Raw genomic sequence first — 18,684 nt, 5'->3', positions numbered from 1 at the left:
GATGATAGCGACTGAATGCTTGTGGCATTGTTCACTGGGGACTACAGGCTGAGTATGACTTCTGCTCTTATGATACTCTTTCCTCCTTGCATGTGGTTTTTATGTAGAAGCATTAGATCACGAAGGGCAAATTCTCACCCTTCTCTAATGAAACATTGAGCCTGGTGAATGACCAGTATGATTATTCATGCCAATTCCTGTTGGCGGAACTTGCACAAGAGATAAAGTCTGGGAAGTTATAAACATTCCAATATGCCCAAGCAGGGAATTAGGCATACTTTCTGTCCAGTGTTTATAGGTTCTGGAGTATTCATATTCCCTGTGTTTTATACTGTAGGAAAAATAAGATTCACATTTTGAGTTCTGTTGACTAATGCTAATAATAGAAACTCAGAAATAAAGTCTTGTTTTAACATTGTCACATGTCCACCCAAAAGTAACTTTACATTTGCGAGAGTCATTAAAATTCGGAGCGTCTATTCTATTTTGTATTTGATGGTCCCTGTGTCAGGGACAAAAAGGTAGACTCGGTGTGCTGTGGTAGAGAATTCACTCTGTTCTTCATTTGAGTCAGCTATAGATGAGACGTAGTCCCGTGTTGTTCCAGTGGGAACCCGTGCATAGGCAGAAAAAAAGCAGTTACAAGAATGGTACAAGCAGTGCTTCGACCTCTCCTAAAAAACCCATCGCGGGACCCGCGGGTCCTGGCCAGCTACCGCCTGGTTTCGCATTTAGCATTCCTTGGTAAGGTAGTTGAAAGGGTCGTGGCGGACCAGCTCCTAGCATTCTTGGAGGATACTTTGGCTCTTGATCCGTATTAGTCTGACTTTCATCCTGACCATGGGGTGGAGACAGTGCTAGTCGCCCTGATGGATGATTGGGGTGGGGCGGTTCTTTTAGATCTGTCGGCCGTTTTTAACATCGTTGACCAGGAACCTTTGGTCCACCGCCTCACTGGGACGGGGATACAGGGCACAGCTCTTAGCTGGATACGCTCCTTTCTCCATAACCAGACCCAGAGTGTTGCCATGGGGGAGAGTTCTTGCATTCTATAGACTCCCTTGTGGGGTACCGCAGGGCACGGTCCTCTCCCCCACGTTATTCAACATTTTCATGCACCTTCTGGCACAGCTGGTACAGAGCTTTGCGCTGGGCTGTCACCCAGCTGTATCTTCTCATGGACGGCCGTCCGGACTCCCAGAACCATTTGCCAGATGTTTGGAAGCAGTGAATGAATGGCTTGAGCAGAGTTGTCTGAATCTCAACTCTTCCATGATGGAGGTCCTGTGGCTAGGAGGTAGAGGGACAAACCAGAAAGTGCGATTACCCACCATGGCAGGGACACAACTTACGATCGCGTCCCAGGCCAGGAATCTGGATGTGACCATGGATGTCTCACTAACCATGGAGGCACAGGTCAAGAAGGTAGTTAGGCCAGGCATTTTTCCATCTCCACCAAGGTCGGCTACTAGCGCCTTATCTGTCTCCTGAACATCTGGCCTCAGTGATCCATGCAACTGTCACCTCCAGAATAGATTTCTGTCACTTGCTCTATGTTAGCCTGACTATGGGCTTGATCCGGAAATTGCAGCTGGTACAAAATGCAGCTGCTAGGGTCCTCACGGGAACAGCATGTCCAGCCAGTGTCCATATCCAGCCAGTGCTGAGGCAACTGCACTGGTTGCCAGTTGCTGTCCAGATCCAGTTCAAGATTTTGGTTCTAACCTTTAAGGCCTTGTGCGGGTTGGGACCCACATATCTGTGGGACCGCCTATTGCCCTATGCCCCCTGCAGGGCTTTATGATCTGCGGTTGATAATCTGATAATCATCCCAGCCCCAGAAAAGCATGCCTGGCCTCGGCCGGGGCCTTTTTGGTCCTGGCCCCATCCTGGTGGAATGAGCTCCCAGGAGAGCTGTGGGCCCTGTGGGATATCTCGGCGTTCACAGGGCCTGCAAAACGGAGCTCTTCCACCAGGTCTATGGATGAGGCCAGGGTCAGTGAGGAAAATCAAAGTGCCCCCCCTCCATTGTCCATCGTTTAGCATTAGTTAACATCTTGCTTCATCTATTTAACATCTTGTGTCATCTAGTCCTCCTTCCTCCCCCCCTCACGTGGCAGGGTGGGGGTGGGAATATATTTTCTGCCATCTTTCTTATTATTTTGCTGTGATTGTAATGGATTTTACATCCTTTTAAGGGGGGTTTAACATGATTTTATGGACTTGTGTAACCCGCCATGAGCCGGCTTTGGGAGTGGCGGGAATCAAACGTTCTCTACCGCAGTGGTCCCCAACCTGCGGGCCGCGGCCCGGCGCCGGGCCGCAAAGGCCATGGCGCCGGGCCGCGGCTCCCTCTCCCCGCCCCCCCCGCAGTAAAAAACTTCCCAGGCCGCAAGCTTGCGGCCCGGGAAGCTACTTACTGCGGGAGGGCGGGCAGGGAATCAGGGCCGGGCCGCGCCCGTGCAGGCCGCGCTCGCTCGGCGCAGCCCGCGGGCGCGACCGGGCGCGGCTCGTGGGTGCGGCCCGAAGCATGGGCGTGGCCCGCGCGGGCGCGACCCAATGCCCTGCCGGTCCCCAGCCTAATAAAGGTTGGGGACCACTGCTCTACCGAACATCTCCTATGAGAAAACATGTTAACCTTCTTGCTATTTCTCAAGAATGGTATTTTCAAAGTCCTTTGAAGGCTTGGTCCTGAGATACCTGGGTTTAGTCCCAGCTTAAGTATCAAAAGTCACTCAAGTTCTGTGCTTCAACAGTAGCATTAAATAACAGAGGCCTATATTGGGGTAATATGAAGACTGTATCAGTCTGAGTCTTTGAGTATAAGTCTGGTAGCAATAAGCCAGGAAGGAGGTGGTCCTTGGCATCCTTATCCATTGTTGTTCCTCTATATATTTATGAAACAGCCTAGGGGGTGGGATGTGTCTGGCTGTCCAAGTTGGAATAGGGCCAATCAGGGTGCAGCCAGCTTTGCCCTGATTGGCCCTGCCCCTGCAGCTCCCACCCTCAATCCCTGGACTCTAGCCTGTTTGCTCTCAGACGCCTCAGTGCCTGGAGCCAGTAGCAGGTAAGGGGAGAGGCCCTGGGCGGTGGTGGAGGGCTTGCTAAAGAGGGCCTCTTGGCCTGCTAGGCTGGGCCTGCTGAAGAGGGCCTCCCGGCCTGCTGTCTGCTCATTAAGGACTACTACGGAGCCCTGCTAATGAGCTGCCCAGCCCCTGCCGGCCCACTTGATTTGGCTGCGAGCTGCCACCCAAGGCCACCTTAAGCTGCCTGGCTGGGGTCGAGGGCCGTTTCAAGGCCTGTTCTTAGGAATGGGCTTTGAAGCTGGTGAGACAATAATTCTTGTTTGTCTAATGAAGAGTTGAGCTGAGGCTCTTACAATTTCTATTTTATGGTGTTATTGTTATGATTTTGTTAAATTATTATTGTTATAATATTACTGCTGTTATTGTTACCTGTTACCATGTGTTAATTGTATCCCTCCCTGTTTCTTGTAAACTGCCCTGAGCCCTCAGGGAGGGCGGTATATAAATATAATAATAAATAAATAAATAAGACGTTGACCTCAGGATAATAGTTTGACAGAGCATTCTAGTTAGATAGAACGAATCCTTTAGGCTAACTCTGGTGATGTGCAAATGTAGGACGACATGTTTAGATGAAGAGATTCAGTGGCCAGAGTTCTTGAACCCGTCTGTGTTCACCTTTCCCTTTTGTTAAGAATGTATTTTGTACCTTTGAATGAGCTGAGCTGTCCTGCCCAGATAGGAACAGTCTTAATCTGCACAACAGAAATTGATCCCAGTGGTACCTTTAAGACCAACAAAGAATAAATCTTGGTTGGTGTTTAAGGTGCCATTGGACTCAATTTGTGTTGTGCTACTTCAGACCAACATAGCTATCCACTTGAATCAGTCTTAATTGTATCCAATGTACCTGAGAGACCATCTCTCTGCCTATACCCCCATAAGAGCATTACGCTACACCACTGCCAACTGGCTGGTGATCCCTGGCCCCAAACAAGCATGTCGGTCCTCAACGAGGGCCAGAGCTTTTTCCATCCTGGCCCCCACCTGGTGGAATGAGCTCCCAGAGGAGATCAGGGCCCTGTCCGAACTCCCACAGTTCCGCAGGGCCTGCAAAAGGGAGCTCCTCCACCATGCATTTGCCTGAGACCGACCACAGGTCCCCCCCGACCACCATGGTCTGAAGCAGCCTGACCTCTCTAGGGAGTTTAGCTAGATATCAGGAAAAAAAATTTCACAGTCAGAGTAGTTCAGCAGTGGAATAGGCTGCCTAAGGAGGTAGTGAGTTCCCCCTCACTGGCAGTCTTCAAGCAAAGGTTGGATACACACTTTTCTTGGATGCTTTAGGATGGCTAGGGCTGATCCTGCGTTGAGCAGGGGTTTGGACTAGATGGCCTGCATGGCCCCTTCCAACTCTATGATTCTATGATTCTTATATGTTGTTATTGTTGGGACCACTGAAGTTGTTGTTTAGAACCTCTGTTGGTTTGTTATTGTTGTATATTGACTGTTGTATGTTGACTCGTTCCATATATCCCCTATGATGTTGTATTTAAACCGCCCTGAGCCATATGGAAGGGTGATAGAGAAATCAAATAAATAAATAAAATTTTGTATTGCACCTTGCGAAGAAAAATGAGATCTTGGTGAAGGGCTTTGCAGAATAGAACTGCTATATCAATGATATTGTCCGAGACGGTTTTAATGCTAAAGGCCTTTTAGGATGTTACTGTTTTTGGTAGCTATAACAAAATGGAGAGTTTCTGCTGTCTTTCCTGTGGGTAGAATGCTGGATTGTAATGCTGACCTGCAATGTTTATTTGACGCTTACTGGAGTTGAAAAGACAAATGGCAGGCAGCTGAGCTACTTCTGTTCATGCCTTCACAATGCAATTCCTTTTCCTCTGGAGCTGCAATCAGTCAGAAAGGAAACTTGTCAAATCCGTCCTGGATGGCATAGCTTGTGAATTCTGATGTGTCAGAACAGACTGAGGTCTCAACATTCTTGCATTACTCGCATAAGTTTCTTATTTTTCCTTGAGGCTTGCTGCATGCCACAACTCCAAAATATTTCTTTTTGGGACTTGGCTGTTGTCACTTGGGCTACTGCTGACACACAAGAATACGTTGGATGACAAAATGCTTATTTTGATAAGCTTTCAGATGATATTCTGTCTTTCCTGTGTGCTGTTGTAGTGTGTTCGAATGAGGGTTGAAAGTGCGTGTTATTTTGGGATGCGGGATACCAGTCATTCTAACAGCATTTAAAAGTGCAATAAGATGTAATAACTTGCCCTGATTACAATCACTGTACTCATACAACAGGGGCATAACAGCAGCTCAGACTGGAGAGATGGACTTTTTTACTTGAAGTTTAGAACCTATTCCATGGGCTTTCTAGGAGTATATTCTGTTCCTATTCAATCTTTTGATTGCATTATTTTAATAAAAATCAGATTTAAGGTTGGTGGGTATCAGCATCTCGCTTTCCTTTGAACCTAAATATATTTTCTAGGGCTAGTCACTGACATTCTTGCCCTAGAAGTTATATGCAACACCTCGGGAGAGATTTTTTTCTTCTTTCACTTACCTCCATGTGTGTAGTCCCTTACTCATTTTCTTCCATTTCTCTTCTGTTGCTCTTTTCCACAGAGATGGGCGCTTTGTAAAAGTGCCAATATAACAGTAGCCTGCTTTAGCCTGGTCATTGTTTGTTATCTTCAGAGAAAAAAAATCTAGTACATGCATAATACCGTAGACAGAATGTACGTATTAATGTCTGCAAAGAAGCCACCCCAAAACACTGAAAGATTACAATTTTTTTAAATGGTGGATGTAGCTTTGTCCAGGAAAGTGCACATGTATGCTGTACATTGAAGAAATTCTGTGTTTGCATGTGCTTATTTGTATCCCTCCCACCTGCATGGCGCTTGTAATCCTTGTGGTGTGTTTTGTGACAGGCATACTGTGATGGTGGTGTTTCCACTCATAATGCAGAACAACTTGCTGCTGGTGTTGCTACATTGTCTAACAGCAACAGTGTGCCTAGCTCTGCTGCTCCGGGTCCCGCTAGCATGCACCCGCCACAGGTTTGTGAATGTTTGCATTGCCTGTACTGAACACCAAATGGTGGGTTATTGTGAAGCAAACTCAGTATGAGCTGAGAGTAGCGTTGGGTTCCCAAAAGGTTAATTATGATGCAGGTCAACAAAGAAAGCAATTGGATTCACAGAAAGCCAAGAGATATGGGTGTACGATTTACTCACTTGTTAGAATGGAAGAGGGCATTTGTTCTAGAGCTGTAGGAAGCAGCTTGGCTCTCTAAACTCCTTTTTTCTCTAACCTGCAAGCTCTTGTTAGAATCACATGAACAGCAGCTTTCATTTAAAAACAAAGCCTAAAAACCATCTGTTTCTATTCCTCCTGCTTTTTTATGTTAGAAAATGTGCCAGTTGAACCTCTTTTCAGGTCTAGTTTTGTATATTGTTCTGGAGCTTGCTAATGTCCTCTCCTATGATAAATACAGAATAGAAATAAGTAGGATGTGTCAACCAACTGATTTTGTATCAGTAAAAGTTATATGTGGTTTATAGTAATATACGTGTTTGCATAGCATCTTTGTGCCATTAAAGTATCTGTTTCATTCCATAGATCTGTGACTCTGATATTCATACAAATTCTTGGGAAGAAAATAGGTGAGCATCATCTTTTTGGACTTTTAAAAATATCATCCCCACCACCCTCAACTGTAAAAATTGTAACCAAGCTCATTTGTTAAAGATGTACATCGTGCTCCTTTTCAAGGTCCGTCTCTCTGACAGAAAGTCTCCGCCAGCTTTCTGAGCAGCTTAATGGCATGGTCAATCAGGTAACATCTAAATTCTTTTGATTTGTTATCCTTAATTTTTCTTACAGTCCAATGGGGGCTGAGTAGCTAGCTCAGGAGTTTGTGTGACCCCTGAGGGGGTTGATGCCAGATGTTTTAATGCTGGAAACCAGAAACTTTTTGTTTTGAGTTTATCATGTAATGAGTGGGAAGAATATGTGAATGGAATATAGCTATACTCAGGAGATATTCATTAGTAACTCATAAAATACACTAGTGTTTGCTTAAGGAAGGAGTATGTGCTTTGTGTGCCAGATCTTGCCTGTTTCTGGTCAGCAGCTCAAATTCCAATGAGTTGCAGAAGAAGAAAAAACAGCAACAAAAGATCCTTTGGCACCTAAAGGCTAAACTGGAACATCTAGTGGGACATGGGGTTTGTATTCACTTTTACCATTGGAATTGCTCTAAAAGCACCTGACCAGCTTAATCCTCTGGAAACTGCTGCCAAATCAATTCTGAGCATCCCAAGTAAATCAACAGTGTGGTATAATTATTCATTACAACTGATACTGAGGGTTGAATGACTGTGGCCTGATCAGCCTTGTCCAGGAACAGCTTCAGCAGCTGGACTAGGCTAAGCTGAGAAAGTCCACTCCTGGACACCTCTGCTGTCCTTTCTGCAAGCAACAGAATGGGGTCCAGTAGCGGTCCCATACTATGGGGATTGGGGAGGGTACTGCCCCATCCAGAAAAGGTTGTCAGGCCATTCCTTAACCTGATTTATCTGAAGCATATCAGAACACACGGGGCATTCCATTCTCTGTTGCCTTCCAGGGGTCCATACCCAAGGAGGGGCACTCCTCTCCATCTGTTAGGAGAAATGCTCTCTTGGAAGAGAAAGAATTGGTCAGGGTTGGACTGGGACACCCCTTTAGAGCCAGCTTTCTTTCTGCCTTCACACTGGGTAGTTAGAGGTTCCTCCTGGCTTGCTGTGTCTGGCTTAGTTAGTCGGCAGAACCTGTTCCTGTCTCTAGGCTGGGATTTAGCAGCCAAAGAAGACTGGAGTTCAGAAGAAAGAGGACCATAATGTGCAGCCTGGGATTTTGTCCTGGAGGGATGATCTTTCTCTAACTTCAAAGTTGCCTAAACCTGAACGGAAGAATTCCCAAAGGTAACTGGATTAATAGAGTCCAGAACTTGAGGTTTTCCCATTTCCTTTGCTCTCATTCAGTCAAGAATGTTTAGTATCGTAACCTCACAATGTGAATTATGTTGTATTCACATTTAAAGGCGAGCTATAAATATTTGGCAAGCTGTACATATAAACATGGGCTAGGTTGCAATAGAAACACTGAGAATATATTTATTTACAGTTTTGGAGCTCTTTGTGAGTAGACACTGTCCATCTTTTGCTGCATATAAAGTCTTCCCCTGAGATGACTGGCTCAAGAGGGTTGGCCTATAAATGCAAATATAAATAATAAATATAAATAGTAAAGGCATTTCTAAGGACCTGCAGTACTTTTTGCTAGCATATTTTATAAATTTGTACTGCATTGCCTGTTAGGACTCTTGAGTAGAGTGGGGGGGGGCTTTCTATGTAGCATGAAGCATAGTCCATTTCTCTGTGAAATACTGTGCTTGTCCTACTGATTCCTCAGTCTGCTTTCGTCTTTGCTGGTGGCCTAGGAGACTAGAGGAAGAAGCAGTGGAAACGAAACGGCCGTGTCCTAAAGAACCCAGTCTCAGTAGAGGGGATGTGACCAAATGACCTTCAGATGTATTTTAGCTTTTCATTCATCTGATTCTGAAGGAATGTCATGTGCCTGTGAAAGGACTATCTCTCTGAAATTTATGTTGGCATGTCCATAGAAAACATTGTTTGTAAGCAGTTACTTGTTAAGATGACAAATGCCTACACTTTTGCAGCCTACACCCTATGTGAATGGGGAAAGTTCCACGTCTTCCACTGATATGAGAGAGATGGCGGTGAGTAGTCAGGTCTGGCTCTTTTGTTTTGAGTAATTCAGTAATTTACCTGCTGGGAACTTGATTAGCAAGAGGTGACCAAATACTGTTTTCAGTGTGTGTGTGTGTGTGTGTTTTTTTGGGGGGGGAGGAAGGTTTTTTGCATGATCTCCAGGAAGCTGACTTTTAAGGGGGATTGAGCTCTTCTTGTACAGTGTTTTTTGGTGGGTGGGGAAGGAACCCCATTGAAGTGCTCTAAGTGATGTTGATTATTTTCTGCTCAACTATGATGTTGATTATTTCTATTCTTTTAAAAATTATTTGCCTTTCCCCCCCCTCTCTTACATTCCCTCCCTCGTCCTCTTCCTGCTGTCTGCATGTGCCCATCAGACGCGTTACCAGGAGCTGGCTGTAGCCCTAGACTCCAGTAATCTAACAAACAAACAACTCAGTACAAAGATAGAGGAATTGGTAAGAAACAACTAGACCAATTTGCTTGGCCTTGCCTTGCTGTTCCTCTGTGTTCCCTGGGTGTCCGCAAGTCTTTGGGCTCTTTTACATAGCCACAAGGGAAGGTGCTGTTTGCGGAAGGTTTGGAAGGAAGCCTTGCTGATTTTTCCTGCTTCAGATCTTTGGAAATTTTTAAACAGAGGCTAGATAGCCATCTGACGGAGAGGCTGATTCTGTGAAGGTTCAAGGGGGTGGCAGGTTACATTAGATGAGCGATTGGGATGTGAGTGTCCTGCATAGTGCAGGGGGTTGGACTGGATGACCCAGGAAGTCCCTTCCAACTCTAGTATTCTATGAGATGTCCACCTGGGTTGAAGGTCTTGGATATGCCATGTCTGCATACTCAGGAGTAGGGATGTGTGTTTGGGCTTGGTTTGTCCGCCTTAGTGATCACCGAAGACCAAGGCGGTGCGTAGGAGGCCAGCGCCATGGCGCGGAGAGAAGGGGTGGTGGCCGCCTCAGGCTTCAGTGATTGCTGGGGCAGCCAAACCAAGCCCAAGCGCACATCCCTGCTCAGAACTGCCTCCATGTCTGAACAACTAAATTTGGAGAGAATAGGAGAGGGTAAAAATTTCTGGATTTGCATGCCCCCTTGATGAATGGGAATCAAGGCAAAATTACAGAGTGCCAAGAATATACCCACCAGCGAGTGAAGAGGGTGGGCTGTGGGAGACAAGCTGGAAGTATTAATAGAGAACAGACCACTTTCCCCGGTCAGTTACTTGTTAAGAGTCCAGATTGTGTGGGGTTTTTGAGGAACAGGAGAGGGAGTTACACATCCCCATTGTTCAGTGCTCCTTCCCCCATGTGTAATGAGAGTCCTGAGCACAGTGGTCTTGCAGCATGTTAAAACCAGAAGTCTGCAGACAGTAAGAGAGACTTCTAGGACTCCCTGGGATATTGCTTTGCATGCAGAGCTACAGCTCAATTTTCTTACTTGAGGGATTTTTTTTGCAGAGACTAGGGCTAAATGTGGCAGGGATGAACATGGAGGGGTACGCGTGACCCATCATTCCAGTATTTGTGGCACAGTAAACGAGCCCATTTGTCTTGTAGCTTGCATGGATTGCTGCTGCTTCTGCTGCTCTGGTGCCTTTAATACAGCTAGCAACAAAAAAAGAAAAATCCTGCATTGTTTGAAATTCTTTCCCTTTCATTTCCCCCCATTTCATTGCATGGCACTTTGTTTATCGCTGTATTTTTGTGTGTGTTTCCATTCAAATGCCTTATATTTGAGCAATGCCTACAAGTAGCTTTCCTGGTTTGCCTATGATTGAGCAGAATTACCCTTTTAATAAGAAAACTGATGTACTGTGCAGAAGAAATAGGCCAATTAGGCATATTTGTGTGTTCTTTTAAAGTAGGCCTTTATCACAGAAGGGTCAATTTACTTTTGCTACAGTCCACAAATGACAAGTTGGGATTCATGTAACTTTGGGTGTGGGAGCAGCACTGAGCAGCAAAGACTAATCACTTCAAAAGGTTTCTTCCTGATTTGCAAGCGCTTCTTGGTGTGGCACCTATCACCAGACCATAGAAGTCACATGGAATTTCATGTCAAGTGGCCATGCACTTGGGACTTTTCCAGCCTTGTTTAATTTTTTCTGTCCTATGAGGAATAAGGTCTTGTTTAATTATGGTCACATTATGCAGGAACTTGCGTGTCAGTTATTTTTGAGGAAGATTTCAGCTGTGAAATCCTTTGTCTGTTGCCTTTTTGAATTTGTTTATGGAGGAAATTTACCGCCTGTCTTTCCGGAGACTCATTTGACTTTCCCTTTTTCTCACCTGTCCTTTGAATCTGAGGAGTTCCGTTTTTTCCTTTTTTACCAGAACTGTTTTCATATTGTATTCATGGATCTTTGTAAACTGCTGCGAGACATGAGACATAGATATAAATTTATATTTATAAATATAAATAAGTAAAAAATAAAACAGTATTTTGCAGCTTACAAAAAAGCAAAACAACCCCAACTTGGCCCAACTAACACAGCTGCCAGCTGAAGGAGATGTTTGAGAGGAGATAGCCTCTTTAGAAGTAGAAAGAAGAGTTTATTGTTATGCCTTAATTTTCCTTACCTGAAGGAGTCCTAAGACTGCTTACAACTGCCTTCCCTTCCTCTCCCCACAGCAGACACCCTGTGAGGCAAATGGGGCTGAGAGAGCTCTCACAGGAGTGCTGTGTGAGAACAGCTCTGACAGGACTGTGACTAGCCCAAGGCCACCCAGCCGGCTGCATGTGGAGTGGGGAGCCAAACCCAACTGCTGCTCTTAGCCACTACACCAAGCTAGCTTTCTTTAGTAGAAAGCAGGTTTGGTGTCTGACTGGCCCAGTGGCCAGCAGCATATCTTCTCATGGATCCTCCCTTCACGCAGTGCTTGCTACCCTTCTAGATACAGCACTTGTGAGATGGGGTCCACCCTGTCTCTTTGTTGCTGTTTTTCCTCCCACTGTGGGGTGCTTCTGTTGAAATCAAAAATGCTTCTACTGTTAGTTGGGAAATCCTGTGGCTATTCTTTCTGTGTATTTTGAAGGACATCCTGCAGTGTTACATATGTGCCCGAGAAACCATCCTGGGGGACCAGCAGGGCAGCCGTTATCCAAGGCATTGAAGGATCAAGGTTTATTTCATATGCCCTATAAAAATCATGCTTCTTTTTCTAGAGCATGTTAATGAGCCGTTGCTGTTCATGTTCCCAAAGAGAGTAGCCAGTCTCCACTTTTGTTCTAATTGCCACCTTTCATCGGACTGACTGCCAGCTGGGTAGGAGTCTGCCTGTGGAAGTGTTTCACTGCCGCTCTAAAGTTTGCTTCTCCACTAGCACACTGAATATTTTGTGTTAGCTGAAGTAGCAAGCTTTCAAGTTGCACACATTTCTGCACAGTTCAGGTGGCATATGATCAGCACACAGTAGAGAGGAATGGCATTTTTTAACATAAAGACAAGGAAAGTAGTTATTCCTTTGGCATTCCTTTTGAGCAAGACTGTACCCTGATCCCAATTCATTTCTTCTTACCTTTAAGTCCAGAAGGCCTGGAGTTTAATAAAGCAAACGCTGTGTTATTTACAGATCTCAAAATCTCTAGCTTTAACTCTGTTAGCATTAGCCTGGATACTTCCCCACCAATTGAGGAAAGGAGAAACCTGTGTGACTTGCTGCTAGTATTGATGTCTACTGGGCCTGGCTAGTCCAGGCATGCCCGATCCCGTCGATTCTCAGAAACTAAGCAGGGTTGGCCTCTGGAAGGGCAGCCTCCAAGGAATACCAGGGTTGTGATGCAGGGACAGGCAATGGCAAATCACCTCTGAACATCTCTTGCCTGGCAGCCAGACAAGCTTGGGTACTTCTGGCTATATTAAACACACATTCCGTATGATAAATAAATAAATAGTACTGAAGTATTGATTTTGCTCCCTTCTGCAGAAACAGCAGAATCAAGAGGCCATGAATCAGCTGGAGAAGGTAATTTGCTGTGCTCTGGAGACTGGCATAGCTAAGTAGCTCTTCTCATTACAAGTAGAAATTACAGTGTGTTGTGGGCTAGGATGACTCTGACTCAGCGGAGCACTGCAGAACAGACTATGATGAAATGTTTATCAAACCCCCAAGAGGTTAGGTAGCTGTTTCTCCCTTGCTCTGCTGCCAGAGCAGAATCTTAGGACTGGTTCCCGTGTTATGGCTGCCATGTGAAAAACTATTACTTTTATACGACCAGGATTCTGTGGCGCAATCATGCTGTGTCGACTTGGTTCGTGGATTGCCCTTCTTGTGCACAGCCATGTTTCGTGGCCTGTGCTACAGGTGCCCAGGGGCAGCTTGGAAACTTGCCACGCAGTAGGAGCGGTTCGTGAGGCTTGCAGTGCTCCAGAGTAGTGGCTGCTCCGTGGAAGCATGGCTTTTTTGGTAATTTTAGCTCAGATCCGTAGTGAAGCGGCTTCTGAGCAACGGTACTTTACGCAGATGCCAGCTTCTGCTCATCTTTTACTCGGGTTGCCTTGAATGGATGATGTTTTTTGAACTTCCATTTAAAAATGAATTATCTATTTAATTTTAGCCAGCGTAATAAAATGTCAGAGGTTTGCAGTGCTGTTCCAGCTGCAGAATCCATTCAAAGCCAAACTTACTCTGTCCTGTTCATTGACACAAATCTTAAAAGTTGAAATTCGTCCTCATTGGGCCTGCTATTTCTTTTCTTTTCTTTTTTTTTTGGGGGGGGGGAGGGTCAGGCTGATTATTTTGTTCCAGCTACAGCTTCTGCTTTGTCTTCAGTGTCCTGGCTTTTAATAGGAATGCCAGAGGCCTTTTGTCGTCCTTAACACTTATTCCATCGGGCAAGGGGTTTCTAGAGGCCCACAGATTTTGTATGTCTCTTGAAGGGTCTTAACTGTGATGTAATGGGGGACGGTGGAGGCAGATCCTCACCCAGCTTCAAAAGATTAGTGATAAACTGACTTGCCATGCTGATTCTCCAATAGGTTTATTGTAAATAAAAATTCTTCACTGCTCTCCCAGAGCTTAGGCTGACCTTGTAGCTGCTCAGAGATCAGCAAGTCTGGAAAAGGATGAGGCATTCATTAGAATAAAACATAGGGAGTCCTCGGTTACTGCCCCAAGCATGTCTCTGGAGTGGCAGAATAAATATAATGAAATGTTGCAATATATCTGTTTTCCATTATTCACTGGAAATCAAGCCATGTAGCCTTTTCCTTTTAAAGCCAACTGCGATCTGGGCCCAGTGTATCTGAGGGAATGTCTAACTCCTGATGTGCTCCACAGAGCTCTCCGTGTTCCCTGGCCTGTGTGAGGTACACCTGGCCTTGACCCATGGGAGAGTGATGAGACAAAGCATTCTGCAAATCAGGGTGCCAGGCACAGGGCAAGCAAACTAAAGCGAAGGGAGTACAACCTCCCCACCGCATGTTGTGGGATGCAGAGACAATAAGGAGGTACATGGCCTTGAGGAGTGAGAGAGAACCGGCATAGCATAGACCAGACAAAATGGGCAGCTTCATACATCAGTCACTGAAACCAAACTCAATGTGGAATACCTAGGATTCTGACGCAGGGCCTTCTTGGTCCTGGCCCCTCCCTTGCTCCCAGAAGAGCTGAGAGCTCTGTAGGAACTAACCCAGTTCTGCAGGGCCTGCAAAAGGCCTGCAGGGCCTCCTTGCCAGGCTCTTGGTTGAGGACAGGGCAAGAAAGATCTTAGTTGGGCCCCTCCTCCAAACACCTGCCTTGAAACACTGGGCCAAGATGGGTCTTGTTGAGTCAGGAATTTGGGGGGATGGTTTGGTTTTCTGTTGCTAGAAGTTTTATTTTACCAGATTACTGTATTATCATATTTTATTGTGTTTTACTTGTTACCCACGTCCACCAGGATTTGTGTTAAACTGTGTTTGGCAAAGAATGCGTTAGATCTGTGATGTGTGTGAATTAAATGTCATGCAAGAGGCAGGCTGCCCACCAAATTTGTTCGGGTGCTTAAGTGTATACTTTGCATTCCAATAGGAAAAGAAGGGGTTTGAACAAAAATTTGCGAAGGAGCAAGCAGCATTGAGAGAACAGTTACAGGTAGGCAGAATGTCTTCCTTAATGCCCCATCATAATTAGCACTTTGCCCTTCCTACCTGCCTTTGATGTCACGTGTGGGCTGTTCTAGCCCTTGAGAAGAGGTATCTTTCTTTAATTAACTTTCAGCAATGCCTGTGATGAAAGAATCCCATGCAAGGGTCGCTCATTAATTCAGTTATCTGTGCTCTCCTTAAGGTCCACATCCAGACTATAGGAATATTGGTGTCAGAGAAGTCTGAACTACAAACAGCCCTTGCACATACGCAGCAGGCCGCTCGGCAGAAATCAGGTGAGCCTTTTGACCATCTCAGACCATAATGGGGAGGCAGTAACTCTAGCACGGCGACACCCATCATGAAATACTTTTTGCTAAGGTTTGCACTTCTGAAAGCAACTATAGTCCAGTGCAGTGAAGCTATAGCTGTTGTTGCTGCGCTTGAGCATCGTTTAGTCCAGTGTTTGGCTATGGCTGTCAGGGCTCCAGATATTGGAAATGTACCCTAGGATGTCACTTGTAATGCGACCTTATGAAGTGGATCTTTGGAATTTGTCTATACCTTTGGTTGATTATTGTCCAGCTGAAGTAATCTTGCAGATTTTGTTGTTGTCTTGTTTGTTTTAACTGCCTTGCTGCTTATGTCCCTAGATGTCTTTCAGAACTGTTATTTTATGCTGGTTTTAGCAGTTGCTGTTTTGATTTTTTTAAATATTAATTTTATGTTATTTTGAAGTCAAAGTCAAATATCTTTATTGGCATAATAGCGAAACATGTATATAAAAGACAAAGCAATTCAAATCCCAGATCACTTGCAGAAAATCCCATGGAGGAATTTTGAATTGTTGTAAGCTGCTTCGAGCAGTTTTCTGGAGAGGCAGCTAAGAAATTGCCTATTTGAGAAATAAATAAGCCACCATCCCCTGCAATGGGATAAAGTTCCTAACATCATACAAAATGTAATTACAAGGCCAATGCGGAATAATAGGCAGAAGCTGTCCTACTGAAGACCTTTTCAGCTTTAGAAACAGGGAAGGATAATAGCGACAAATGTTTGCAGCCATACTTCTTTGCGCTTAGAGGCAAACCCCTTGCCATTTCTGGTGCCCTGATCCTAAGCATCGCTATCTACCTCCAGTAATTCGTAACAGTGTGATTTTGTGATATTTGGACTGCTACTTAATTGTGGTTACTGCAGATCCCATACACCAAGTGTAGCTGAGGCAAAGAAAAACTGAAAATTACATGTGAATTGGTAGTCAAATTCCGCTGGTCCATTTGCTTCAATTCTGTTCCCCCATAGTCTTGTTTTCACTTGTGCAGGAGAAGTTGAGGACCTCGCTTCTCGGCTGCAGTCCTCTCGCCAGAGGATATCTGAGCTGGAGCACACTCTTTCCACCATCTCCACCCAACAGAAGCAGTCAGAGAAAGTAAGAATGGCCAAGAGTTCCTTTTCATTATTCTCTCACTGGTCTCGTGCCTCATGCTTTCTTCTTTTGGAGCTCAAACCAGGAACTCTTTTTCCAAACAAGCTTCTGTGTATTCCAGTTGGTCTGTTTCTGTCTCTTTGTCTTACATGTTTGTTGGTTTGTTCAACTCCCAGGTCCTGCTCCTTGTGGTGTTCCTCTTGCCAAATCCAAACTCGGGCTCTGCCAGAGGACCAAGGGCACCAGTCTTGTTTTGGCATTGTCTGTCCTGCTGTCTCCAGCTCAGACTCACGTCTGATTAGTGGTGCTGCCTTTAAAGAGTCATTCTGTGCAGGAGGAGTCAAGCTCTTCTAAAACGCATTGGTTTGGCTCTGATTACTTGGCAAAGTCAAATCTGAAATCCCAGCTTGTCACTACAATTGCGGTGTTACTGGCAATGTTGAGAGGAGATGGCCTCCACTATCTGCATTTTGCAATAACTGAACCCAGCTTCCTACAGACCGTCTTTGTATAAGACTGCACTATTCGAGTTGAAGTCCCCACTCAACACATCCTGACTCTGTGGCATGAATAATGCACAATTTTGTAGAGCACAGCACTCCATGGGTGGGTTTGCGGATATGAAATGTTTTAGCAGGTATGGTCAGGCAGGATTGGCAAGGGGACAGTGCACAGAAACTGATCCCCCCCCCCCCGGGCATGATTTCCTCCTCTCTTCCTGCTTTCTTGCTCTGTAGAAAAGTGTCTCCTCTGGGTAGGTATTTTAAAATCGTGGAATCTTGTTTGAAGAGAAGAACTGTTTTTTGTATCCCTTTCCACTCCCCAATGGAGTCCCAAAGCGGATTGCAAACACCTTCCCTTCCCCGCCTCACAACAGGCACCTTGTGAGGTAGGTGGGGCTGAGAGCTCAGGAAGAACAGTTTTGCAAGAACAGATCTAAGAGAACTGTGACTAGCCCTGTGTCACTCAGCTGACTGCATGTGAAGGCCAGGGACATCAAACCCAGTTCTCCAGATTAGAATTTGCCACTCTTTAACCACTACAGCAGGCAGAGAGCGCAGGTAGAAATGAAGGATGTACTTCCAGAGCCATTCAATTCCAGCAAGGGACTGTCCTGTGGCAGTATAGCACAGGCGCTGTCTTCAGGGGGTCCTTGTTTCAGTGGCTGGCTTCTCTTGTTAGAAAGGTCTCAGGAAAGGCATTTCTGTGCTGGAGAGGAGATGTTGGGAGGGCTGAGGTAGATGGGGTAATGATGTGACTTGGCATAAGGCGTACCTATGTGGAAGTAGCAGCTTCTAAATCTAACGCCAAGGAAGTTGAAAGCCTGGAAGGAGACAGATGTTTTTATCATACTTCATGGAAGCTGTTAGTCTCAATATCAGATGGGCTTCCTTAGATTTAATTAAAATATTTATACCACCACTTTTCCCCCTGAAGAGCAAGGAAGCAAGGCAGCTTGCACATAAAACATAGAGGTATGAAACAACTTAACATCCTTCTGCCAAAAGAAACGGGCCACCATATACTTGAGCAGATTCCACAAAAAGCTCCCTGAAACCTCAGCAGGGAGGACACTCTCCTTATCTGCCGTTGGTCGCCCTTCCAGAGAATTCAAGTGATGTTCAGATGAGCCTGTGAGGGGGCTTCAGATGAATATACCATCATACCAGGAATAGTTGTCCTTCAGTATCTAGTTCCTCTGTCATGGAAAGATTTTAAAGGCCGCATAAATTAAATTTGGAAACAAATCTGTAACCGGGGGAGCTGTTATACTGTTACTTGATGTATTCTGTGGGTTCTGGTAAAAAGACAGGGCCCCCATGCTTTGTACAAGTTGAAGTTCTAGAGCTAGGACTGCACAGAAGGCGGAAGATGAAAGTTTGAGTTCAGCTGAGTCTTCCCACAAGAAGCAACCCCTGAAAAGTGCTCTAACAAAAGCACCAGCTGACTTCTCTGAAAGCAAAGCTCTGCTAAGGAGCACTCCCAAGCTGATTCCACACAACCAGAAACTGATTCCTTCTTCCCATACACCAGGAGTGCCCAAACTGGCTCTCCAGATGTGGCCCCTGCCAGCAGCTTGGCCACCCCGCCAAGTACTTTAGGGAGGGGAATCCCATCTGGAACATCAGTTTAACTCACGTCGGAAGCAAAGTCACGTCTTGCATTGGCAGCGGATTTCCAGGGTCTCTGGCAGACTTGAGCCTTTCCCTGCCAAACTGTTTTAACTGGAGGTACTGGGGGCTGCAACTGAGGCCATCTGCATGTGGAACATAAGCCAAGAAATCTGCCGATTGGCCTTTGGCCAGTCTCTTTCTTTCAACCTGACCCAGCATAGAGCAGGGAAGCCCTGAGTCCCTT

General features: G+C 45.5%; 1 protein-coding gene across 5 annotated transcripts in view; it reads left to right on the top strand.

Annotated features, from left to right (window-relative positions):
- The window catches only part of GOLGA2 (golgin A2), a 47,388-nt gene that overhangs the window by 6,462 nt on the left and 22,242 nt on the right, over nucleotides 1-18,684 (top strand). For 2 of the 5 annotated variants that reach the window (XM_077306696.1, XM_077306700.1), the window contains 9 exons: nucleotides 5,987-6,115; nucleotides 6,678-6,721; nucleotides 6,831-6,894; nucleotides 8,782-8,841; nucleotides 9,211-9,291; nucleotides 12,757-12,795; nucleotides 14,842-14,904; nucleotides 15,100-15,193; nucleotides 16,223-16,329. In XM_077306696.1, the coding sequence (XP_077162811.1) occupies nucleotides 5,987-6,115; nucleotides 6,678-6,721; nucleotides 6,831-6,894; nucleotides 8,782-8,841; nucleotides 9,211-9,291; nucleotides 12,757-12,795; nucleotides 14,842-14,904; nucleotides 15,100-15,193; nucleotides 16,223-16,329 (681 nt within the window). The remainder of the gene's footprint in view (nucleotides 1-5,986; nucleotides 6,116-6,677; nucleotides 6,722-6,830; nucleotides 6,895-8,781; nucleotides 8,842-9,210; nucleotides 9,292-12,756; nucleotides 12,796-14,841; nucleotides 14,905-15,099; nucleotides 15,194-16,222; nucleotides 16,330-18,684) is intronic. The other 3 variants (XM_077306698.1, XM_077306699.1, XM_077306697.1) reach the window with 2 other exon arrangements.

The sequence above is a fragment of the Paroedura picta genome, chromosome 12 (assembly GCF_049243985.1).
Source record: "Paroedura picta isolate Pp20150507F chromosome 12, Ppicta_v3.0, whole genome shotgun sequence".
NCBI lineage: Eukaryota > Metazoa > Chordata > Lepidosauria > Squamata > Gekkonidae > Paroedura > Paroedura picta.
Note: the sequence above shows the minus strand (reverse complement) of the source record. Positions and strands in the feature narration are given on the sequence as shown.